Genomic DNA, 26,763 nt, shown 5'->3' on the forward strand with positions numbered 1-26,763 from the left:
AATCAAACAAGCAAGCAATAACAGGTCTATAATCACACCTGCAACTATGACACAGTAGGTTCTGAGATGTCTCCAGTAACCTCCTAACTGTTCCCTACGCTCCTTGCAGCCTACACCTGCAATAGCGGTTGCAATGCAGTCAAATCAGTAGCCTGTTAATGACACATCAATGACAAATGGTTCCACTGCCAACTCCAGCAACCCTTCCACAATTAATCTTTACGTTAACACTCTGTCCCACGGACGATCAACAATCAATAACAATTTGATTTACGTTAATAACAAAGTAATATTTACGGTAACTTAATCTCACAACTGTCGCTAGTGACGCGGAAATTACACAACACGCTACCCGTCCAGCATTCAGTGAGTAAATCCCATTAATCCCTGTACTTCCAGACAGCTGATTAATCTCTTTACTAGTTACGTTAATTTACGTTATCGGTTACTATCACTCAACTATAGTTAATTCTGATTTTTCAATGTCCAAAGTGCTAAGAAAACGGTAATCACTCGTGATTACCCATAAAGCAATTAATTACTATCCTCAAGATCAATAATTAATAAATTAAATACACAACCTTTCACACTGGCTTAGCAATTTACATCAAGGTATAAATTCCGGCTGAGACTTCCATACTCAGACCAATTCAGGTGATTAAGGACGCTAATCACCACGTTTACGTTATTCTAAAATGACGTTACTCTTCCCACGAGTCAATCAAGTGCCGGTACTTCCGGACAGATAAATAACGACGTTACGGTAATGGAACAATGGAGCCTTCGTGCGAGTCGATTAAACATGGATCGCAGTTAATTACTTCGACTTCCTGAAACACATCAATTACGCGCCCCACTGACCGTTAATTACGACAGACAATGCTATAATTCTTGTCTGGCTGACCGCTAAACTACCCTGAGACTATCGCAGCTGCTTGCAAGAAAATTTATTAACCCGAACGTATTCTACATTATCTTGAGATGATTTCGGGGCTTTTTAGTGTCCCCACATCCCGGTCCTCGACCAGGCCTCCACTCCCAGGAAGCAGCCCGTGACAGCTGACTAACACCCAGGTACCTATTTTACTGCTAGGTAACAGGGGCATAGGGTGAAAGAAACTCTGCCCATTGTTTCTCGCTGGCGCCTGGGATCGAACCTAGGATCACAAGTCCAGCGTGCTGTCCGCTAGGCCGACCGGCTCCCCGTTACTCAAATTGTTAAACGTTACTCAAATTGTCAAACGACAACTGACGATTTACTATACAACCAAAAAAACGGCCAGCCTACTCATGAGAAACTCTCCAGACACAAAGCAGAACGTTTTAAAAGAGACCAACGTCGTCTATGCCTTCAAATGCCCTCTTGGGGACTGTAAGCTCCAAAAAAACCAGTATATAGGCAAGACAACAACATCTCTTTCTAGGCGTTTAACGATGCATAAGCAACAGGGCTCCATTAAGGAACATATAATCTCTTCCCACAACCAAACCATCGCCAGAGAAATCCTAGTAAACAACACAGAAATCATCGATAGATACAGCGATAGCAGGCGGCATGACGTCTGCGAGGCACTACACATCAAGAAGTCAACACTAGCAATCAACAGCCAATTAATGCACAACTATATTCTACCCACCTCAAGACTCCGCTCCAATATAGAAGCATCAAGAAATATGGACCAATAGGCTTTCTACAATCACTTCCATTCAATACCCATAGTTTCCTGTTCTGTCTTGTGTTTAGGAATTTAATACCCTATTAATACCACCTCACCCCATCCACCTCAATCAAATGTAGATATAAACAAATCGAAGATGCGTAAGTTCTATTCAGTTGTGTATGTGTAAACTAAAGTCTTTGAAAATGTAATAAGTTTTACGAAACGCGCTCAAGTGTCGCGTCAGACTAGAAATAAAAATGAATTTTGGAGAATTGATTTTTGAATTACCACCAACAGTGAAAAGAAACGTACGAAAGATCGAGAAAATTCGTGTTAGAATTATTAATCTTACTTTTTCGGTCATATTTAATAATATATGTCTACAGGAAAGACTGCTACCAAAATATACTAATATATTATATATATATATATATATATATATATATATATATATATATATATATATATATATACATATATATATATATATATATATATATATATATATATATAAATATATATATATATACATATATATATATATATATATATATATATATATATATATATATATATATATATATATATATATATATATATATATATAATTACTGCTGACACATGTAGCCTAAAGCTATCAAAACGTTAATGGGACACTAAGAAGATCTTGCACTCCTTAAATCACTTGGGTGAGTGATTGTCGACCCCACGGATCGATAAACACTCCGGATAAATTTATGTTACTCGGTTGAGTGGACGGCTGACACTTTCAGGAAAGCCTCGTCACTCACCACAATTCTACCACAATTACGTTAACACGTCAGACACAATATATCTATATAAATCTCACTTGTCACGTCCCTGGGAACACAACAAGAAAATAACCACAAATCTAGTATCACTCCACAATAATCAATTGCCAGGAATCCCTGACGTTACACACTGACACTAATCTGAGCGCTCAGTACTGGAATTCCACACCTGCAAGATTATATCACATGGAATAATATCCACAATAATGATTGAATTATCACAATTCTACCAGAATGGAATTTAAAATATTACATGGACATTCCTCTCAGTCCTTGGATAATCTATGTATAGTATGTTCCCGTGTGTACGCACACACACACACACAATGTACGTCTGTCTACACCAGACCAAGTCCCACTGGACTGACAAGATGTCCTCAAGGGTGATACTCTCGCTCGCCCAAGCTTCACTATCACCTCTACAGGTGCTCTTACTGACAATGCAACGGAACACCTGACTTTGAATTCAGGCTTAGAGACTAATAAATCACCAGAAATACTCACGTCAGTACTTACTCATTTATACAGCCGGCCTCACACAATTACCATACATCAGGCACCCAGCTGACAGGTGGCTGCTCACGGCGGTGGAGATGGCTAGAGTGGTCCTCGCGTGGTATTGTTCGTACAAAGATGACTTGGCGCATCTTTCGAGCCCTCCCTCACAACATATTGCTCGGTTCGCACTCACAGGTGAAGCGGATGTTCGTATACAAATGACGCGCACAATGTATAGCGTCTTACACAAACATGGGAAATCTGCCTTGATCACTGATACGAATTTCCCTGTTCCCATCGACTACTACAGAGCACTAGCAGGAATTAGAACGTCTAAAATCAATGGAATGGGGACCCATGAGTCTGTTACTGCTCGTATGCCAATTACCAACGATCCAAGATTTCTCTCACTCGTTCCCTATCTATCTACCCCTCGACGAGGACTCCAGCTGGATTCTGTTCGTGCAGCTGGCGGTCTTGGTGGAGGCGGTAGTGGAGAAACTGAGGAGACAGTCACCACGACGTCATCTTGCCCAATTTGGCCGAATGGACAAGAAAGGGGTCGGGCTGTGGTGGTGACTGGAGCAGAATGATGTCTTGAGAGAAAAACATGCAGGTGATCCCACATCTCCTCGAAAGAACCAATTAGGGGGAGGCACAAAACGTCCTACCCCTCTCAACCAATCAGAGACGGGGTAGCATGTCCCTAGGGCACTCCAAAATGGCCGACCAACATGGCCGCTCAAGATGGACGCCTGCCGTTGCCATGGCGACGATGCTGGGGAGCTAGCAGGAGGCCCACGCTCGCCCATGCTCTCCCAGGCCCCTCAAGATTCCTGTGCAAACCTTGAGTCCTCGCTCCAAGCCATACAATGAAAATTATGCAATTGTTATAACTGTGTCCATAGACATGGTACCCCGGCCAGGGTAACACTTCTGGAATGCTGATGACTGGGGCTCTCACATGAGCCCAAACACAAGATGTTTCGGATACCTGTTACCAAACGTAGTGCCGGGCACTTAACCAGTGCACTTAGCAAGTGTACTGGCTTCCACAGGCATATGGATCCAGTGTAAGTGAGCTGGTGAACCATCCCCTCACATCACGAGGAAGGGCGAGGTAACTATTGTAGAGAACACTATTGTCTTGACAGTCACATCATGGTAGTGTAGAGAACACTGTTGTCTTGACAGTCACATCATGGTAGTGTAGAGGAGAACACTATTGTCTTGATAGTCACATCATGGTAGTGTAGAGAACACTGTTGTCTTGACAGTCACATCATGGTAGTGTAGAGATGATAACTATTGTCTTGACAGTCACATCATGGTAGTGTAGATAAGATAACTGTTGTCTTGACAGTCACATCATGGTAGTGTAGAGGAGAACACTATTGTCTTGACAGTCACATCATGGTAGTGTAGAGGAGAACACTATTGTCTTGACAGGCACATCATGGTAGTGTAGAGGAGAACACTATTGTCTTGACAGTCACATCATGGTAGTGTAGAGGAGAACACTATTGTCTTGACAGTCACATCATGGTAGTGTAGAGGAAACACTATTGTCTTGACAGTCACATCATGGTAGTGTAGAGGAGAACACTATTGTCTTGACAGTCACATCATGGTAGTGTAGAGGAGAACACTATTGTCTTGACAGTCACATCATGGTAGTGTAGAGGAAACACTAATGTCTTGACAGTCACATCATGGTAGTGTAGAGGAAACACTATTGTCTTGACAGTCACATCATGGTAGTGTAGAGGAGAACACTATTGTCTTGACAGTCACATCATGGTAGTGTAGAGGAGAACACTATTGTCTTGACAGTCACATCATGGTAGTGTAGAGGAAACACTATTGTCTTGACAGTCACATCATGGTAGTGTAGAGAACACTGTTGTCTTGACAGTCACATCATGGTAGTGTAGAGAACACTGTTGTCTTGACAGTCACATCATGGTAGTGTAGAGAAGATAACTGTTGTCTTGACAGTCACATCATGGTAGTGTAGAGGAGAACACTGTTGTCTTGACAGTCACATCATGGTAGTGTAGAGGAGAACACTGTTGTCTTGACAGTCACATCATGGTAGTGTAGAGGACAACACTCTTGTCTTGACAGTCACATCATGGTAGTGTAGAGGAGAACACTATTGTCTTGACAGTCACATCATGGTAGTGTAGAGGAGAACACTGTTGTCTTGACAGTCACATCATTGTAGTGTAGAGAAGATAACTGTTGTCTTGACAGTCACATCATGGTAGTGTAGAGGAGAACACTGTTGTCTTGACAGTCACATCATGGTAGTGTAGAGGAGAACACTATTGTCTTGACAGTCACATCATGGTAGTGTAGAGGAGAACACTGTTGTCTTGACAGTGACGTAAAGGTTGGGTTGAAGATCAACATAATCCAATCATTATCATCATCAACTGTTGTCATCATCCCCATCATTCAGTGTTTACCATAGATGGTCTGACACATCCCCATCATTCAGTGTTTACCATAGATGGTCTGACACATCCCCATCACTCAGTGTTTACCATGGATGGTCTGACACATCCCCATCACTCAGTGTTTACCATGGATGGTCTGACACATCTCCATCACTCACTGTTTACCATAGATGGTCTGACACATCCCCATCACTCAGTGTTTACAATGGATGGTCTGACACATCTCCATCACTCAGTGTTTACCATAGATGGTCTGACACATCCCCATCACTCAGTGTCTACCATGGATGGTCTGACACATCCCCATCACTCAGTGTTTACCATAGATGGTCTGACACATCCCCATCACTCAGTGTTTACCATGGATGGTCTGACACATCTCCATCACACAGTGTTTACCATAGATGGTCTGACACATCCCCATCACTCAATGTTTACCATAGATGGCCTGACACATCCCCATCACTCAGTATTTACCATAAATGGTCTGACACATCACCATCACTCAGTGTCTACCATGGATGGTCTGACACATCCCCATCACTCAGTGTTTACCATAGATGGTCTGACACATCCCCATCACTCAGTGTCTACCATGGATGGTCTGACACATCCCCATCACTCAGTGTCTACCATGGATGGTCTGACACATCCCCATCACTCAGTGTTTACCATGGATGGTCTGACACATCCCCATCACTCAGTGTCTACCATGGATGGTCTGGCACATCCCCATCACTCAGTGTCTACCATGGATGGTCTGACACATCCCCATCACTCAGTGTTTACCATGGATGGTCTGACACATCCCCATCACTCAGTATTTACCATAGATGGTCTGACACATCCCCGTCACTCAGTGTCCACCATGGATTGTCTGACACATCCCATCACTCAGTGTTTGCCATAGATGGTCTGACACATCCCCATTACCCAGTGTCTACCATGGATGGTCCGACACATCCCTATCACTCAGTGTTTACCATGGAGGGTCTGACATATCCCCATCACTCAGTGTCTACCATGGATGGTCCGACGCATCCCCATCACTCAGTGTCTACCATGGATGGTCTGACAATTCCCCATCACTCAGTGTCTACCATGGATGGTCTGACACATCCCCATCACTCAGTGTTTACCATGGATGGTCTGACACATCCCCATCACTCAGTGTTTACCATGGATGGTTTGACACATCCCCATCACTCAGTGTTTACCATGGATGGTTTGACATATTCACTCCAATAAAGCGATGAGGTGTGACATGACCTCTACACCCACTGTGTTAAAGCATCTCCTACTGCTGTACTTCAGGCCATTCCTCTTCACTTGCCGGCTTTTCACACGGCATGATTGGATCCGTACATGTTATGGCTGTTGTTGGAAATTATTATTTTAAGAGACGTGTTTTCACAGTTTTTCATAATTTTAAGTAATTATATTATTCATGCAAACATAGTTTTTTATTTCGGCAACTCTACTAATATCTTATTGGCAACTGATTCTTATCAGCAACTAAATTCCCTTATTCTTCTGATTTCAGAACACTGTATTTTTATAACTTGGTGGGAAGAAAACCTGTCCCATATTGTTCCCACTCTCCTGCTCCACCTATGGGCTGGCACATTTTAGATGAATTGCGTACTCACCTAATTGTACTCACCTAATTGTGCTTGCGGGGGTTGAGCTCTGGTTCTTTGGTCCCGCCTCTCAACCGTCAATCAACAGGTGTACAGGTTCCTGAGCCTACTGGGCTCTATCATATCTACACTTGAAACTGTGTATGGAGTCAGTCTCCACCACATCACTTCCTAATGCAGTCCATTTATCAACCACTCTGGCACTAAAAAAGTTCTTTCTAATATCTTTGTTGCTCATTTGGGCACTCAGTTTCCACCTGTGTCCCCTAGTGCGTGTGCCCCTTGTGTTAAATAGATAGTCTTTATCTACCCTATCAATTCCCTTGAGAATCTTGAATGTGGCGATCATGTCCCTCCTAACTCTTCTGTCTTCCAGCGAAGTGAGGTTTAATTCCTGTAGACTCTCCTCGTAGCTCATACCTCTCAGCTCGGGTACTAGTCTGGTGGCAAACCTTTGAACCTTTTCCAGTTTGGTCTTATCCTTGACTAGATGTGGATTCCATGCTGGGGCTGCATACTCCAGGATTGGCCTGACATATGTGATATACAAAGTTCTGAATGATTCCTTACACAAGTTTCTGAATGCCGTTCCTATGTTGGCCAGCCTGGCATATGCCGCTGATGTTATCCTCTTGATATGGGCTGCAGGAGACAGGTCTGGCGTAATATCATTCCCCAAGTCTTTTTCTTTCTCTGACTCTTGAAGTATTTCATCTCCCAGATGATACCTTGTATCTGGCGTCCTGCTCCCTACACTTATCTTCATTACATTACATTTGCTTGGGTTAAACTCTAACAACTATTTGTTTGACCATTCCTTCAGTTTGTCTAGGTCTTCTTGAAGCCGCAAGCAGTCCTCCTCTGTCTTAATCCTTCTCATAATTTTGGCATCGTCTGCAAACATTGAGAGAAATGAATGTATATCCTCCGGGAGATCATTTACATATATCAGAAACAAGATAGAGCCGAGTACAGAGCCCTGTGGGACTCCACTGGTGACTTCACGCCAACCTGAGGTCTCACCCCTCACCGTAACTCTCTGCTTCCTATTGCTCAGGTACTCCCTTATCCACTGGAGCACCTTACCAGCTACACCTGCCTGTCTCTCCAGCTTATGTACCAGCCTCTTATGAGGTAGTGTGTCAAAGGCTTTCCGACAATCCAAGAAAATGCTGTCCGCCCAGCCTTCTCTTTCTTGCTTAATCTTTGTCACATGGTCGTAGAATTCTATTAAGCCAGTCAGGCAAGATTTACCCTCCCTGAACCCATGTTGGCGATTTGTCACGAAGTCCCTTCTCTCCAGATGTGTTACCAGGTTTTTTCTCACGTTCTTCTCCATCACCTTGCATGGTATACAAGTCAAGGACACTGGCCTGCAGTTCAGTACCTCTTGCCTGTCGCCCTTTTTGAATATTGGGACCACATTCGCCGTCTTCCATATTTCTGGTAGGTCTCCCGTCTCCAGTGACCTACTATACACCATGGAGAGTTGCAAGCAAAATGCCTCTGCACACTCTTTCAGTACCCATGGCGAGATCCCGTCTGGACCAACAGCCTTTCTAATATCCAGATCCAGCAGGTGTCTCTTGACCTCCTTTCTCTTAATTTCGAGCCCTTCCAAGGCCGCCTGGTTTATTTCCCTTTCTCCTAGCACAGTGACCCTATCTTGTTTTATTGTGAAGACCTCCTGGAACCTCTTGTTGAGATCTTTACACACCTCTTTGTCATTCTCTATATACCTGTCCTCGCCTGTTCTAAGTTTCAATACCTGTTCTTTCACTGTTGTTTTCCTTCTGATGTGACTGTGGAGTAGCTTTGGATCGGTCTTGGCTTTGTTTGCTATATCATTTTCATAACTTTTCTCTGCTTCTCTTCTCACCCTGACATACTCATTCCTGGTTCTCTGGTATCTCTCTCTGCTTTCTGGTGTTCTTATTCTGCAAGTTCCTCCACGCCCTTTTGTTCAGTTTCTTTGCTTCCATACATGCCCTATTATACCATGGATTCTTCTTCTGCGTGATACTCATGATGAGTGGAAATCATGTACCTCGACAATTCCGTTATGAGAGCCTGCAGTAGTTACTGTGGTCAGCGGAACAAGGTCCTTACATACAGACAATGTTGTATCCTTATGATCTCGTATCGTCATCTTGAATAGTATCTATTTACTTGTGCTTGAGTTGTTGGTCGAAATGATGTACAGCTATACTGGCCTTGTCTTTATTTAAATAATTAACCAGTTCTTGGTGTACTCTGGAAGTACTATGTCTGTGGAGTCTATAATTATTTTACAAACAGGTTGTCACAGGTCAAGCGTTATTACACTTACAAGATACAAAATAGTAATATACTTCACCTATGCCATTGTTCATCATCTACTAATATGAAGATTTTGTTGATCATGAGTTTTCTTTGTGTTTATTTTGAGTATATTTTTGGTATTGACTTTTACAGGGCTTCTGTGCATCGTAAAGTGTTTGTGTGTATGAATGTCAGTCGTTCGTGTCCATGCGTGTATAAACCTGAGAGCGACAATTGCTGTTACTGTATCTTCGTCATGTATTCTCAGACCAGTAACGACTGTATTATTTATTATGTATTTTGCATAAATGAACTCCACAGATAGGAGACTGGAGGAACCACTTGACGGAGGCGCAGGAGAAGGTCTTCAAGACGTGGACGCTGAACAACCTGGACGGATCAGACTTTCCATACTATCAAGACTACGATTAACATTAAACTATTTACACAAAACAGTTCTTGGCAGTTACTTTGCTTCCACGTCCGCCTTATATATTACTTCAACGGTTTAATGATAGTTATTTTCTAAAGGTATTTGCAATTGAACAAATCCACAAGGGCCTTGATGAGGGTTTGAACCCTCATCAAGGTCATTTTGGATTTGTTCAATTGATATATTACGCTATTGTGACTTTCTGTGTGTATTGAATTAGGGGCGTAGAGGTGAAACATTTGGTTGACTAAGCCCGAATGCACTGGGGAATTGTGTGACACCCCGGTTGTGCTTTGGAGAAGCTTCGGGATCCTCGTGAGGGCAGTAGCACTCCAGGTTGCAATTCTTTTGACCATGTGGTGGTACAGTTGACTACGGCGCGTCTGGGAACATCCCGTGCATAAGTTTGAACCCTCATCACAGCCCTTGTGGATTTGTTCATTTGATATATCACGCTGTTGTGATTTCTGAGTTTATATTTGCAATTGTATTTTGTGTCTATTAATAGAATTACATTACCTAATTCGATAAAGTGATAGAGAAATCTGTTAAAATCTGTTAATTAAAACATTTATTTAACTAAAAAAAAATATTTACGTTAACTCCTGGCATTTGATTTTATATAAAATATAGTTTCTTGTTGGTACACACACTGTAGTACACTGTAAGAATTACCGATGTGTGACACTTTACTGCGGTGCTCAAGGTATGTCTTGTGCTCTTTCTTAACATTATAAGTTACTCTCTTTTTCAAAGTTATAAAATATATATTCTCGTGGTGCACACTAAGTTGTTGAAATAATTAAACAATTATTAGTCACTTGTACACTGGATGGAGTTTACACAATTTAAAACCGCTTACAAGACAGGCGCTGAGTTACAATCGCGCTTAACAGGCATCTCCCGCTAAGTCGCTTAAACACTGACATTAAATTTTCTCATCACATTATTTTAAAAACTGGACGCCGTTTCCGACGCAACACCGGTACTCACAGTTACACCACGAAATACACACTTTTCTACACACCTCAGTGTTTCACAATCACTGTATTCTGCTTAACACAGTTCATTCTTAGCACAATACAGAAGTGGACCAAAATACCGTGGCACTAACTCTGCACCGTTGCCAACAATTTACATCACAAAATTTTGTAGTGTTGAAAAAATCTTAAAAGAATTTTTGTTCACCAAATTATTTAACACTCTTTTTCCACCAATTTATATGACGTTATCCTGAGACGTTGGGAGCAAACTACAGCTGTACAATGTCCAGAATATACACAAGAGTGTGCACTCACAGTACTCATTTACCTGAGAACTAATTACTAAACTAAATAAAACGAGAATTATCCTTAACTTAAACTAACTTACAGCTGGCTTGAACTATAGTTAAAGGAACAGAACAATATTTAAAAGGACTCAGACTAATTTTAAGGGGAACACTTACTGTTACGGGAATCACTAATAATTAAAAGGCAATCAATATAAATTTATGGGGCCACATGAACAAATCCACAAGGGCCGTGACGAGGATTCGAACCTTATTTAAAGGGCCACTTATATAAAGGGGGATGACTCGTTACTAGTCCGCTAAGTTGGTCCTAATTCTAGAAGACCACAACCAACCTTGAAGTCCAAGAGTACAACCCCCAACTAGTAAACCTCGGCTCTCGACTAGACGTTTCCAAACGCCTGACTACACCTAGTGCCCAACCACTACTGTCAATTCCTTGCCAAAGATCCTGCCTACTTCGTACCTGAGTGTCTTTGCACCTTCACGAGTTTTCGGATTCTAGCTATTCGGATCACTAAGCCACCCTTGTGACAACACCACTAAGCCACCCTTGTGACAAAACAACTAAGCCACCCTTGTGAAAACACCACTAAGCCACACTTGTGACAACACTAACCCACCCTTGTGACAACAACACTAAGCAACCCTTGTGACAACACCACTAAGCCACCCTTGTGACAACACCGCTAAGCCACCCTTGTGACAACATCGCTAAGCCACCCTTGTGACAACACCACTAAGCCACCCTTGTGACAACACTAAGCCACCTTTGTGACAACACCTCTAAGCCATCCTTGTGACAACACTAAGCCACCCTTGTGACAACACTGCTAAGCCAACCTTGTGACAACATCGCTAAGAAACCCATGTGACAACACCGCTAAGCCACCCTTATGACAACATCGCTAAGCTGCCCTTGGGACAACACTGCTAAGCCACCCATGTGACAACACCACTAAGCCACCCTTGGGACAACACTGCTAGGTCACCCTTGTGACAACACCACTAAGCCACCCTTGTGACAACACTAAGCCACCCTTGCGACAACACCACTAAGCCACCCTTGTGACAACACTAACCCACCCTTGCGACAACACCACTAAGCCACCCTTGTGACAACACCACAAAGCCACCCTTGTGACAACACTAAGCCACCCTTGTGACAACACCACTAAGCCACCCTTGTGACAACACCACTAAGCCACCCTTGTGACAACACTAAGCCACCCTTGTGACAACACTAAGCCACCCTTGCGACAACACCACTAATTCACCCATGTGATAACACCATTAAGCCACCCCTGTGACAACACCGTTAAGCCACCCTTGTGACATCATCGCTAAGCCACCCTTATAACAACACCGCTTTACCACCCTTGTGACAACATCGCTAAGCCACCCTTTTGACAACACCGCTTTACCACCCTTGTGACAACATCGTTAAGTCACCCTTGTGACAACACCGCTAAGCCACCCTTGTGACAACACCGCTAAGCCAACCTTGTGACAACATCGCTAAGCCACCCTTGTGACAACACCACTAAGCAACCCTTGTGACAACACTAAGCCACCCTTGTGACAACACTGCTAAGCAACCCTTGTGACAACACCACTAAGCCACCCATGTTACAACATCGCTAAGCCACCCTTGTGACAACACCAGTGAGCCACCCTTGTGACAAAACTGCTTAGCCACCCTTGTCACAACATCGCTAAGTCACCCTTGTGACAACACCACTAAGCCACCCTTGTGACAACATCGCTAATCCACTATTGTGACAAAACCGCTAAGCCACCCTTGTGACAACATCGTTAAGCTACCCTTGTGACAACACCGCTAAGCAACCCTTGTGATAATACCACTAAGCCACCCTTGTGACAACACTAAGCAACCCTTGGGACAACACCACTAAAAAACCCTTGGGACAACACCACTAAGTCACCATTGTGACAACACCACTTAGCCACCCTTGTGACAACACTGCTAAGCCACCCTTGTGACAACACCACTAAGCCACACTTGTGACAACACTAAGCCACCCTTGTGACAACGCCACTAAGCCACACTTGTGACAACACTAAGCCACCCTTGTGACAACAACACTAAGCCACCCTTGTGACAATACCGCTAAGCCACCCTTGTGACAACATCGCTAAGCCACCCTTGTGACAACACCACTAAGCCACCTTTGTGACAACACTAAGCTACCTTTGTGACAACACCTCTAAGCCATCCTTGTGACAACACTAAGCCACCCTTGTGACAACACTGCTAAGCCAACCTTGTGACAACATCGCTAGGAAACCCATGTGACAACACCGCTAAGCCACCCTTGTGACAACATCGCTAAGCTGCCCTTGGGACAACACTGCTAAGCCACCCATGTGACAACACCACTAAGCCACCCTTGGGACAACACTGCTAGGTCACCCTTGTGACAACACCACTAAGCCACCCTTGTGACAACACTAAGCCATCCTTGTGACAACACCACTAAGCCACCATTGTGACAACACCACTAAGCTACCCTTGTGACAACACTAAGCCACCCTTGTGACAACAGCACTAATCCAGCCTTGTGACAACACCACTAAGCCACCCTTGTGACAACACTAAGCCACCTTTGCGACAACACCACTAATCCACCCATGTGATAACACCATTAAGCCACCCTTGTGACAACACCGTTAAGCCACCCTTGTGACATCATCGCTAAGCCACCCTTGTAACAACACCGCTTTACCACCCTTGTGACAACATCGCTAAGCCACCCTTGTGACAACACCGCTTTACCACCCTTGTGACAACATCGTTAAGCCACCCTTGTGACAACACCGCTAAGCCACCCTTGTGACAACACCGCTAAGCCAACCTTGTGACAACATCGCTAAGCCACCCTTGTGACAACACCACTAAGCCACCCTTGTGACAACACTAAGCCACCCTTGTGACAACACTGCTAAGCAACCCTTGTGACAACACCACTAAGCCACCCATGTGACAACACCGTTAAGCCACCCTTGTGACAACACCATTAAGCCACCCTTGTGACAAAACTGCTTAGCCACCCTTGTGACACCATCGCTAAGCCACCCTTGTGACAACACCACTAAGCCACCCTTGTGACAAAACTGCTTAGCCACCCTTGTGACAACATCGCTAAACCACCCTTGTGACAACACCACTAAGCCACCCTTGTGACAACATCGCTAATCCACTATTGTGACAACACCGCTAAGCCACCCTTCTGACAACATCGTTAAGCCACCCTTGTGACAACACCGCTAAGCAACCCTTGTGATAATACCACTAAGCCACCCTTGTGATAACACCACTAAGCCACCCTTGTGACAACACTAAGTCACCCTTGTAAAAACACCACTAAGCCACCCATGTGACAACACTACTAAACCACCCTTGTGACAACACCACAAAGCTACCCTTGTGACAACATCGCTAAGCCACCCTTCTGACAACACCACTAAGCCATCCATGTGACAACACCACTAAACCACCCTTGTGACAACACCACAAAGCTACCCTTGTGACAACACCACTAAGCCACCCTTGTGACAACACCGTTAGCCACCCTTGTGACAACATCGCTAAGCCACCCTTCTGACAACACCACTAAGCCACCCTTGTGACAACATCGCTAAGCCACCCTTGTGACAACACCACAAAGCCACCCTTGTGACAACACCACTAAGCCACCCTTGTAACAACACAGCTAAGCCACCCTTGTGACAACACCACTAAACCACCCTTGTGACAACACAACAAAGCTACCCTTGTGACAACACCACTAAGCCACCCTTGTGACAACACCGTTAGCCACCCTTGTGACAACATCGCTAAGGCACCCTTCTGACAACACCGCTAAGCCACCCTTGTGACAACATCGCTAAGCCATCCTTGTGACAACACCATTAAGCCACCCTTGTGACAAAACCACTAAGCCATCCTTGTGACAACACTAAGCCACCCTAGTAACACCCCGAGAGAAGTCGCCATTGTAACACGAGGTGATGTCACCATGCACTGTAATAATCACTGACAACCACGTACTGGTGTTATTGTGCAACCATGGTAACACTGTAATGGTTGTTATAACTTGTAAGCCTCTATGCTGTAATAATTGCATTGATAACCCCAAAGAACTGGGAAGTGTCCGCACTTGCAGCAGCAAATGCTCAAACCAGTTATCAGGTTGAAGTGAGGAGAAATTGCCTAAATGTTCAAAATATTTACAATTCTTTCAGACCAGATGGAAGATAAGGTCACTCATAAACAAACAATGTTGCCACTACTCCTAGAACTTTGAAAAGGCTAATTTACTCCGGAGGAGACAAGTCAATTAATAATGAGTGCTGGGGAACTTTGATGTTGTAATACTTATTGGGTGAATGGAATTCCTTCTGCATTTATTTCATGAATTACAAGTGGAATATATTTCAACATAAAATACTCATAAGATCATAGTTAAGTACAAATCAATTTAAGATCTATGTCTATGTAATTGTTTAAGGAAAAACATATAAAATACACTAGGGAATAATTAAAAGTAACTATATTTAAATGCAAATTAACCTTAAGGTAGTGACATCCTATACTTTGAGGCTCTATAATACTGTTCCCACACAGGTGATGCTGTGGCCTGGTTGATCACCCCCACCACCATACTCCTCCCACACAGGTGATGCTGTGGTCTGGTTGATCACCCCATCCCCTACTATACTGTTCCCTCACAGGTGATGCTCTGGCCAGGTTGATCACCCCCCCCCATACTGCTCCCACACAGTTGATGCTGTGGTCTGGTTGATCACCCCTCCCCCATACTGCTTCCACACAGGTGATGCTGTGGCCAGGTTGATCACCCCCCCCCCCACCATACTGCTCCCACACAGGTGATGCTGTGGCCTTGTTGATCACCTCCCCCACCATACTGCTCCCACACAGGTGATGCTGTGGCCTGGTTGATCACCCCTCCCCCATACTGCTCCCACACAGGTGATGCTGTGGCCAGGTTGATCACCCCCCCCCCCCATACTGCTCCCACACAGGTGATGCTGTGGCCTGGTTGATCACCCTCCCCCACCATACTGCACTGTTACGGCCCTACTGGGACGCAACTGGGTTCTTTTCTGGTGTTATTAGAATTTGGGAATCCGGCCCCAAGTTAGTAGAGGCTTTCAAGGGATGTGTTCCGTAACGCAAGTTAAAATAAAGGGGGAGGGATACAAATGTTCTGATTTATATATATATTCTCACCACCACCATATAAATAAATAACAATCACATGGGGTTTATAACTACACGAAAATATACAGAGTTGTCTTCCTCTGAAGACACAGGATGCTCCATAGTGCGCACTTTGAGTAGCCCTGGTTCCTTCCTCCGTGGCCCACGATGAATCCTCTTGGCTTCTCTCGGCGAATCTACCCTGGCCACAGGCCAGCCAAATCACAGTCCCACTGGGTGCTCCGTCGTGGAGGCCTTCAACCACAATCCAGCCTGTAGCTGGCAGGTTGCAATCAGCTCCGCTGTGTAGGTCACTCCACGACCGATACTAGGGTTGCGAGCCCTAGGCAGGAGCCTCGTGTGATTCCGCTGATCACTCTCCTCTCTCAGTACCACAGTGGCTAGTCTCTTCCACCAGCCAGCCCCGGATAAGGCGATTCCTGATACTACCATGTCACAGTCAGGCTAACACTCTCAACAGTGTTCGTCCGGGGGTGACTCACAGCTTCTTCAGAGCAAACTCGTGGAGAGACTTTGGCTGCCTTGGGTAGACTGATCCATCGTCCAATACAGCAGTCCCAGGTCGACTCTGTAATCAGACACGTCATTAGTACTGGGACTAGGAAACCTCACTTACTGGCTTAGACACAAACGTCCACCTATCCAATCCATAGATGGCGTTGCTGTCTAAGCGCCACCTCACCAGAGGTCAGCAGCGGCTATGTTATGACCTGATTAAGACGGGAATCCAGCCCCTGTGGCCGGTATATCCCGTCCTCACTAGATGGCGTCGTCCATTTGGAGGGGGTTTCGGGAGTTGACTCACAGATGGCGTTGTCGTAACTGCTCCGTGCTACGACGCTGGACTCGGGTCCGTAACATCTCCCCACCAAAAAGAATTTGGTTTGCTATAAACGAGGAAACAAACCAAATTAGTGCGTGGGTACAACTCCAAACAGACTCACATAAACGATGGACTGGAGTGACATGGATGTCTTGTCCGAAAAACTGTCCTAATGAGAAACCCTGGCACAAAGGAAACTTGAAAATGGTACGCAATGACCTGCCTGATGTGACTTCCCACACCTTCACTGAGATGTCAAGCAGGGGCATAATCTCACGTGCCTCCAGTAAGGATCGGTATCGACGCGATCTGGGGTGAATCGACACTTCCCTGTGTCGTGGCACCGTTGGTGGCTGGTCCCAGACGGCATTTCTGGTACCGGTCCGGTAGTCCTTCAGGGAGACGGGAACCTGGAATACGGGAGTCTGATAATCTAGAGTAACAGCGATAGTTGTTAAGACAGTACTTACAGCACCACCGTTTACTAGGCCCACACCTAGTCCCAACAGAGCTGTTTGTACATCGAAGATGGTGTTCGCTCTGCCACCGTCAGGTCGACCAACGTTCTGCATAACGCTGAATCCCGGCTCAGCAATCACACGGGGGGTGTCAACCTGTCGGAAACAGTCACTCATAATGTCACATCTCATACCTCCTGTATCCACCATCACCTTCCAGGTCCCTTCTTCGACTGCTACACTCACAGTGCAAGTCTCCAATCCCTGGGGTCTCTTCATGATGTTCATGGGAGCCATCATCTGTCGGGTCGTCCACTGGTCCTTACTGAGAACACACACGAGAACAAAAAATACCGCTAAGAAACATTTGGTTAACTTAGGGACAAGGTTCATGAGCCTGTAATGTCCATAGCCGGTTATATCCATTAGCCTGGTTTGGACCGAAGAGGGCACTAGAACCTTTGCACATACCTCACATACCTCCGACGTCTGGGGAATCTCTGGCCGGTTCAATGAACGTTGTACCTTGCCATACCGCAAGTACTCGGGTGCCTTCACTCCAGACTCTTGGGTATCCGTGGGTGCTTGTACACGAGGCCTCTCTCCTTGCTCAGTTGCTTCTGCCACCATAACCTCATGCTTCTTGTCGGGAGAAGAATCAGGAGACTCTGCTAGAATTCTCTCGATCTGTCGGGTAGAGGAAAAATTAAACATGTTAAGTAGTCCGTCTGCCTGTACCTGGATATTACCCTTTCCAGCTGTTACCCCGGACCTTACTGTTCCGGCTGACTCGTCCACAACCTTGAGATGTTTGTAGTCCCAACCTGTCACCAAGTCGTTGGCTAGTATCACGTCAATCCCAGCTATAGGCAAGGTATCAACTACTGCCAACACACGTGTGCCGCTGAAGTAAGACGAGTCTAGATGTACCGGCACTAAGGGGGCAACGTACCGCGTCCTAGGAAACCCAACCAGGACAACCTTTTGTCTCCCGTCCACACTCATTCCCTCAGGTAACGAGTCTCTCACGATCAGGGACTGGGATGCTCCACTATCTCTGAGCACTACAACTGATCTACCAGTATGATCACTCGATACATACCCGCCGGAAGTGTGAGTGGCAAACAATCTTGGTCCTTCCTGACTAATCATCAGAGACTGGGTTCCTACTGGTGGTGTCACACAGTCCATCAACATCACCTCCCTACGTGGACCGCTACATCTTCTGCCTTGGCACATAGCAGCTACATGCCCTTTCTGCCCACAAGTCCAACACACCATATTCCTCCTCGGACTACGGTGTTTCGGACTGTTAGGACTAGTCCTTCGAGGGCTACTTGGGGGCGTCTTCTTAGCGCTTTGTGGGACGGGTCTCTCCTCTTCTTGACGAGGTTTACCAAACAGGCGTAGGTAATTCCTCAGGACATACTTAGTGGCAGACCTATGCGTTAAGATGTACTCCTCAGCCATGATAGCTGCCACACTTAAGGTCTCTACCTGTTGTTCCACTAAGTACGTCTTCAGATCTCCAGACAGACAGTCTTTGAAGTCCTTTAACAGTATGAGCTGCTCGAGGTCTTCTTTGGTCTCCACCTTCCGAGAAGCACACCACTCTTGGAAAAGTCGTTTCTTGATGTTCGCGAATTCGGTGAATGTGTGCTCCGAGGTCTTTTTCAGGTTTCTAAACTTCTGCCTGTAAACCTCAGGTACCAATTGGTAAGCCATGAGCACTACCTTCTTCACCTTGTCGTAATCGCCGGAGTCATCAAGGGACAACGTGGAGTAGGCGATTTGGGCCTTCCCAGTCAAGACGGACTGTATCATGATGGCCCAATTTTCTCTTGGCCACTCCAAAGAGGCTGCGACTTTCTCGAAGGCCGCGAAGAACTTCGAAACTTCCCTCTCGTTGAACTTCGGGACCATTTTGATGTTCCTTACCGGATCGAAAATACTTGTGTCCGTTGTTTGCCTCCGACCACCTAATCGCAATACTTCTAGCTCATGTTGTCTCTCCTTTTCCTTCTCTTCTCTCGCTCTTCTCTTTCTCGTTTCTCTTCTCTTTCTCTTTCTCTTTCTCGTTCTAATTCTAAACGCCTCATCTCCATTTCTTTATCTTTTAATTCTCGTTCTAATTCTAATTTCTTTCATTCTATCTCACGATTTATTTCCAAGGCACGCATTTTGACAGTTAGAAAGCTTATATTCAGCTCACCTGCATCGCTTTCAATGTCACTGCCCTTATCTTCCTTTTCAGTGGAAGCTACTTCCTCACTTTCTTTTGTAATTCGTGCCTCGCTTTCCTGTTTCTCCTCGGCCTTCAAATGCTTGTGAACCTTGGACAAGATCTCCAACCGGGAATCACTGGCACGTATCTTTATCTCCAGATAGGCACTCACTAATACAAGTTCTGGTTTTCCCAGATATTTCAATCTGGCAAGACAGTCCACCTTGTTCATAAAGGCCTGAACATCGTCCAGATCGTCGATGGTCGCTTTTTCTGCCATTGTCACTTAGATGGAGCACTAGCACTTAACACACCGCTTCACTTGAGCACTTAATCGCACCTAGCACCTCACTTGCCACTATAGCACGTAATTACACCGGGCACTGCACTACACAATATTGCACTTAATCACAGCGAGCACCGCACACTACAATATTGCACTGAATCACACCGAGCACCGCACAGGACGTATAACGTCCTAATAGTTACAAACAGGGGGAATTATTTACAAGGGATTGAGCTACATCACCACCCCTGTCAAACATACTTGACAAAGGGTCGGATCCCGCTGGGGATGCCAATTATGTTATGGCCCTACTGGGACGCAACCGGGTTCTTTTCTGGTGTTATTAGAATTTGGGATTCCGGCCCCTAGTTAGTAGAGGCTTTCAAGGGATGTGTTCTATAACGCAAGTTAAAATAAAGGGGGAGGGATACAAATGTTCTGATTTATATATATATTCTCACCACCACCATATAAATAAATAACAATCACACGGGGTTTATAACTACACGAAAATATACAGAGATGTCTTCCTCTGAAGATACAGGATGCTCCACGGTGCGCACTTTGAGTAGCCCTGGTTCCTTCCTCCGTGGCCCACGATGAATCCTCTTGGCTTCTCTCGGCGAATCTACCCTGGCAACAGGCCAGCCAAATCACAGTCCCACTGGGTGCTCCGTCGTGGAGTCCTTCAACTACAATCCAGCCTGTAGCTGGCAGGTTCCAATCAACTCCGCTGTGTAGGCCACTCCACGACCGATACTAGGGTTGCGAGCCCTAGGCAGGAGCCTCGTGTGATTCCGCTGATCACTCTCCTCTCTCTTCCACCAGCCAGCCCCGGATAAGGCGATTCCTGATACTGCCAAGTCACAGGCAGGCTAACACTCTCAACAGTATTCGTCCAGGGGTGACTCACAGCTTCTTCAGAGCAAACTCGTGGAGAGACTTTGGCTGCCTTGGGTAGACTGATCCATCGTCCAATACAGCAGTCCCAGGTCGACTCTGTAATCAGACACGTCATTAGTACTGGGACTAGAGAACCTCACTTACTGGCTTAGACACAAACGTCCTCCTATCCACTCCATAGATGGCGTTGCTGTCTAAGCGCCACCTCACTAGAGGTCAGCAGCGGCTATGTTATGAGCTGATTAAGACGGGAATCCAGCCCTTGTGGCCGGTATATCCCGTCCTCACTAGATGGCGTCGTTCATTTGGAAGGGCTTTTGGGAGCAGACTCACAGATGGCGTTGTCGTCACTGCTCCGTGCTACGACGCTGGACTCGGGTCCGTAACATGCACCCACACAGATGATGCTGTGACCTGGTTGATCACCCCTCCACCCATACTGCTCCCACACATGTGATGCTGAAGCCAGGTTGATCACCCCCACCTCCCACCATACTGCTCCGTCACAGGTGATGCTGTGGCTTTGTTGATCACCCCCCACCACCATACTTCTCCCACACAGGTGATGCTGTTGCCTGGTTTATCACCCCACCACCATACTGCTGCCACACAGTTGATGCTGTGGCCTGGTTGATCACCCCACCACCATACTGTTCCCACACAGGTGATGCTGTAGCATGATTGATCACATCCCCCACCATATTGCTCCCATACAGGTGATGCTGTGACCTGGTTGATCACCCCCCCCCCACCACCATACTGCACCCACACAGGTGATGCTGTGGCCTGATTGATCACCCTCCACACTGCTCCTCCACAGGTGATGCTGTGGCCTGGTTGATCACCCCACCACCCTACAGCTCCCACACAGGTGATGCTGTGGCCTGGTTCATCACCCCCACAACAATACTGCTCGCACACAGGTGATGCTGTGGCCAGGTTGATCACCCTACCACAATACTGCTCCCACACAGGTGTTGCTGTGGTCTGGTTGATCACCCCCCCCCTCACCATACTGTTCCCCCAGAGGTGATGCTGTGGCCTTGTTGATCTCCTCCCCCCACCATACTGCTCCCACACAGGAGATGCTGTAGCCTGGTTGATCACCCCCACCACCATACTGCTCCCACACAGGTGATGCTGTGGTCTGGTTGATCACCCCCCACCACCATACTGCTTCCACACAGTTGATGCTGTGACCTGGTTGATCACTTCTCCTCCCACCACCATACTGCTCCCACACAGGTGATGCTGTACTCTGGTTGATCACCCCCACCACCATACTGTTCCCACACAGGTGATGCTGTGATCTGATTGATCACCACCCACCACCATACTGCTCCCACACAGGTGATGCTGTGGCGTGGTTGATCACCGCCCCCCCATACTGCTCCAACACAGGTGATGCTGTGGCGTGGTTGATCACCACCCACCACCATACTGCTCCCACACAGGTGATACTGGGGTCTGGTTAATCACCCCCCCCCACCATACTACTCCCACACAGGTGATGCTGTGGCCTGGTTGATCACCCTCCCCCCCCATACTGCTCCAACACAGGTGATGTTGTCGTCTGGTTGATCACCCCACTACCATACTGCTCCACACAGGTGATGCTGTGGCCTGTTTGATCACCCCCACCACCATTTTGCTCCCACACAGGTGATGCTCTGGCCTGGTTGATCACCCCCCCCCCCCCCACCATACTGCTTGCAAGCAGGTGATGCTGTGTCCTGGTTGATCACCCCCACCATACCACCATACTGCTCCCACTCAGGTGATGCTGTGTCCTGGTTGATCACTCCCCCCCCAACATACTGCTCCCACGCAGGTGATGCTGTGTCTTGGTTGATCACCCCTCCCCCACCACCATACTGCTCCCACACAGGTGATGCTGTGGCCTGATTGATCACCCCCCACCACCATACTGCTCCCACACAGGTGATGCTGTGGCCTGATTTATCACCCCCCACCACCATACTACTCCCACACTGGTGATGCTGTGGCATGATTGATCACCCCCCACCACCATACTGCTCCCACACAGGTGATGCTTAGTAGTAGGAATGGCAGTCTAAACACGAATTTTCGTTTTGGGAAAAAATTGTGTTTAGACTGCTAAGGTTTTCAGGTGAATTTGGGCAGTCACAGATTTGGAATTAAGGAATTCTTATGAGAAACGTAATTTCTGAGATTTTAGAAGTTTGTTAAAAGTTCTTTTGATGAAAATAATGTCATACAAGTTTGTTAAGAGTTCTTATGGGAGAAATTCAAATATCGTCTTTAGACTGCCAGGGTTTTCAGGTGAATTTGGCTAGTCACAGATTTGGAATTAAGGAATTCTTATGAGAAAAGTAATTTCTGAGACTTTAGAAGTTTGTTAAAAGTTCTTATGATGAAAATAATGCCATACAAGTTTGTTAAGAGTTCTTATGATGAAAATAATGCCATACAAGTTTGTTAAGAGTTCTTATGAGAGAAATTCAAAATTCGTGTTTAGACTGCCAGGGTTTTCAGGTGAATTTGGACAGTCACAGATTTGGAATTAAGGAATTCTTATGAGGAAAATAATTTCTGAGATTTTAGAGGTTTGTTAAGTGTTCTTATAAGGAAAATAAGTAGGAAAATCTTATAGAAAATTTTAGAAAAAAAAGTATATATGTCACAGCATTTCCAGGTAAACTCTATGGACAACCTTTGCCAGTTTTCAAAAACCGCGTATTTTTCAAAGACCATTTTCAGAGAACATTGTCTTAGACGTTTTCGTTAAGGAAAACAGACATCTTAGTCGTGACATTTAGTTTTATATGCATTTAAGACCGAAAATTAGTCAGAAACCAGTTTAAGCTCAAAATTCATTAGAGTCCACTTTGTGAGCAAAATTCTTCAGAGTCCAGTTTATGCTGAAAATAATCAGAGTCAAGTTTTAACCTGAAAATTAACAGAGTCCTGTTGTTAACCTAAATTCTTCAGAGTCCACTTTGTGAGCAAAATTCTTCAGAGTCCAGTTTATGCTGAAAATAATCAGAGTCAAGTTTTACCCTGAAAATTAACAGAGTCCAATTAACAACAGAAATTCGTCCAGTTTAAGCTCAAGTTCAGTTTAAGTTCAGTTTAAGCTCAAATTTCACCAGAGTCCAGTTATAGACAGAAATTATTCAAAGTCCAGTTTATACCCAAAAAATAATCGAAGTCCAATTAACGACAGAAATTTGTCAGAGTCAAGTTGTTGACCTAAATTATTCAGAGTTCAGTTTGTGCCCAAAATTAGTCAGAGTCCACTTTGTGAACAAAATTCGGCAGAGTCCATTTTCAAACCAATTTTCATCAGAGTCCATATTATACCGAAAATTCGTCAGAGTCCACTTTGTGCCAAAAATATTCAGAGTCCAGTTCATGATCGAAATTAATCAGAGTCTACTTGGAGACCAAAATATTTCAGAGTTTTACTCACACCTGCGTTCTTAAAGAATTCTTATTTAGGAAATTCAAATATTGTCAGAGTCCAATAAAGACCTAAAAATTAACAGAGTCCAGTTTGAGCCCCCAGAAACCCCAGAAATATTTAGAGACCAATTTTCATCAGAGACCGTTTCCAGATCAAATTTTGTTAGAGTCAGTATGGCATACTTCTAACTAAGTAAATAAAGAAAAATAGTGTTACCGAACTCTAGCTCTTGTCCTCTGTCCAAGTTCACTCCTGTAAATTCACTACTATCAGTCCAAATCCCCAGAGATTTAAACACCCAACTACATTTTCAGACCCCCCCTGCAAATAAATCAAACTGAAATTACCGAGTTCCAACTCCTGTCCTCCTCCTTAGCTCAATGTTCATCAAATTATTTCAGATCAAGCCCCTCTCCAGTCTATCAAAGTAAGCATCATTACCTTTAATACCCTTCTTGTACTCAGCTATGTAATATTCACACCGTCATATAACACCTTACCTTCAATACTTTTTGTTTACCCAAGTAAGCAATAATCACATGGACAAAAATCGCACCTTACCCTTTCCCTCCCTTACCTTCTCATCCCCCACGTATCCAAACCTTCAATAATCGTACTGTATTTGCATATTTTCTCTATATTCACTGTGTTTTTCGTATTCTCATCCATGTTCTCCATGTTCACTCCATCTTCTTCAAATGTTCACAGCATGTTCAGTTCATATTTTTCACCAGTATCTCCGTTTTTCTGTGATCTTTCTCTTAGTCTCATGATGTTCTCTACAAATTCTAGTCATATTTTCTATGTTTTCATGTTCATCGCATGTTGTCTTTATATCTTTTATACTCAATATTCATGCTGCCTTCCATATTTTTTGTGTTCTTTGTCAATATTCATGTTCCTCTACAAGTTCATGTTCCTCACAAGATCACTTCGCTTATCATGTACACTTACAAGTTTTCGACATTCTTTGTCATATTCTCTATGTTCTTCACAAGTTCATTGTTCATTCTTTGTATTCCCTAATCTCCTTATCATGTTTTCATGTTCTTTGTAAGTTCATATTCCCAGCATGCTCACTGTATTCATCAACTTTTCTTACATGTGTTCTTTGCCATGTTCCCCATATGTACTCTGTGTTCATTCCCTTACATGTTATTTAACGTTCCTTAACTAAAAATCTTTCGCCAATCAACTAAAACATAGTCACTTTCGTCATTTCTCAACTAAACGTATTATCCAATCAACTAAAAATAGTCAGTATTAGCCTCGTTCAACACAGTTCTTAACTAAAATAACTTTTCTCTTAGCTAAAAATTGTCAAAGGAAAGTTTCCAACACTGTTCATAATTAGCTTTTATCCATCGTCAATCAACTAAAAAAAAATCACTTTCATCATTTCTTAACTAAACTTATTCCCTAGTCAACAGAAATAACCGTGTTCATCATGATTCATTGTCATTTCTTATCTAAAATTATCTGCCAATCAACAGAAAAAGCCATGTTCATCATGTTTTGTCTTTTTGCTTAACTAAACGTATTTATCAGTCAACTAAAAATAGTTACTTTCATCATGTTTCCCTGTCATTTCTTAACTGAAATATCACTTCTCTCAACTGAAAATAGTCAAGTGTAGCCTCTTTCCAACACTATTCTTAACTAAAGTAACCTTTCACTTCGCTAAAAAATAGTCAAGGAAACTTCTTTCAGCACTTTCGTAACTAAAATTAAATGTCGTCAAGTAAGACAAAATAGCCAAAGATATCTATCATCGCTGTTCTTAACTGACATTTATACGTTGTGGAGCACTAAAATAGTCACTGTCATCATATTTTTCATGTCTTTCCTCAACTAAAAATAGTTAAATGGATCATCGTTCTACACTTTTGTAACTAACAGTATACCTCAATGAGTAAGAAAAATAGTCAAAGTCACTCTTCGAGACATCAAAGACACTCTTCGAGATATCAAAGACACTCTCAAACACTCCAAAAATTTACCCGCATCCTCAAAGTTATTCTCAGAGTCATCAAAAAGTTAATCTCAGTCATCAAATGTTATTCTCTAAGTAACATTTCGTTCAACAGAGAAATTTTCTAAGACATCTTCGTTCATTTAAGTTATTCTCAGAGGCATCTAAAGTTATTATCTAAGACATAAAAGTTATTCTCAGACCTATCAAAATTATTCTCGAAGTCATTAAAAAGGTATTTTCACGTACTCAAAAGTTAATCTCGGTCATCAAAGTTGTTCTGTA

At 44.4% G+C, this 26,763-nt stretch overlaps 1 protein-coding gene across 2 annotated transcripts in view; it reads left to right on the top strand.

Annotated features, from left to right (window-relative positions):
* The window catches only part of LOC123748693 (sulfotransferase 1B1), a 248,916-nt gene extending 238,519 nt beyond the window's left edge, over positions 1-10,397 (top strand). For both annotated transcript variants that reach the window (XM_069333270.1, XM_069333266.1), the window contains exon 8: positions 9,696-10,397. In XM_069333270.1, coding sequence (XP_069189371.1) covers positions 9,696-9,806 — 111 coding nt within the window. In that variant the 3' untranslated portion in view covers positions 9,807-10,397. The remainder of the gene's footprint in view (positions 1-9,695) is intronic.
* The last annotated feature ends 16,366 nt before the right edge of the window (positions 10,398-26,763 follow it).

Source organism: Procambarus clarkii, chromosome 4, assembly GCF_040958095.1.
Source record: "Procambarus clarkii isolate CNS0578487 chromosome 4, FALCON_Pclarkii_2.0, whole genome shotgun sequence".
Taxonomy (NCBI): domain Eukaryota; kingdom Metazoa; phylum Arthropoda; class Malacostraca; order Decapoda; family Cambaridae; genus Procambarus; species Procambarus clarkii.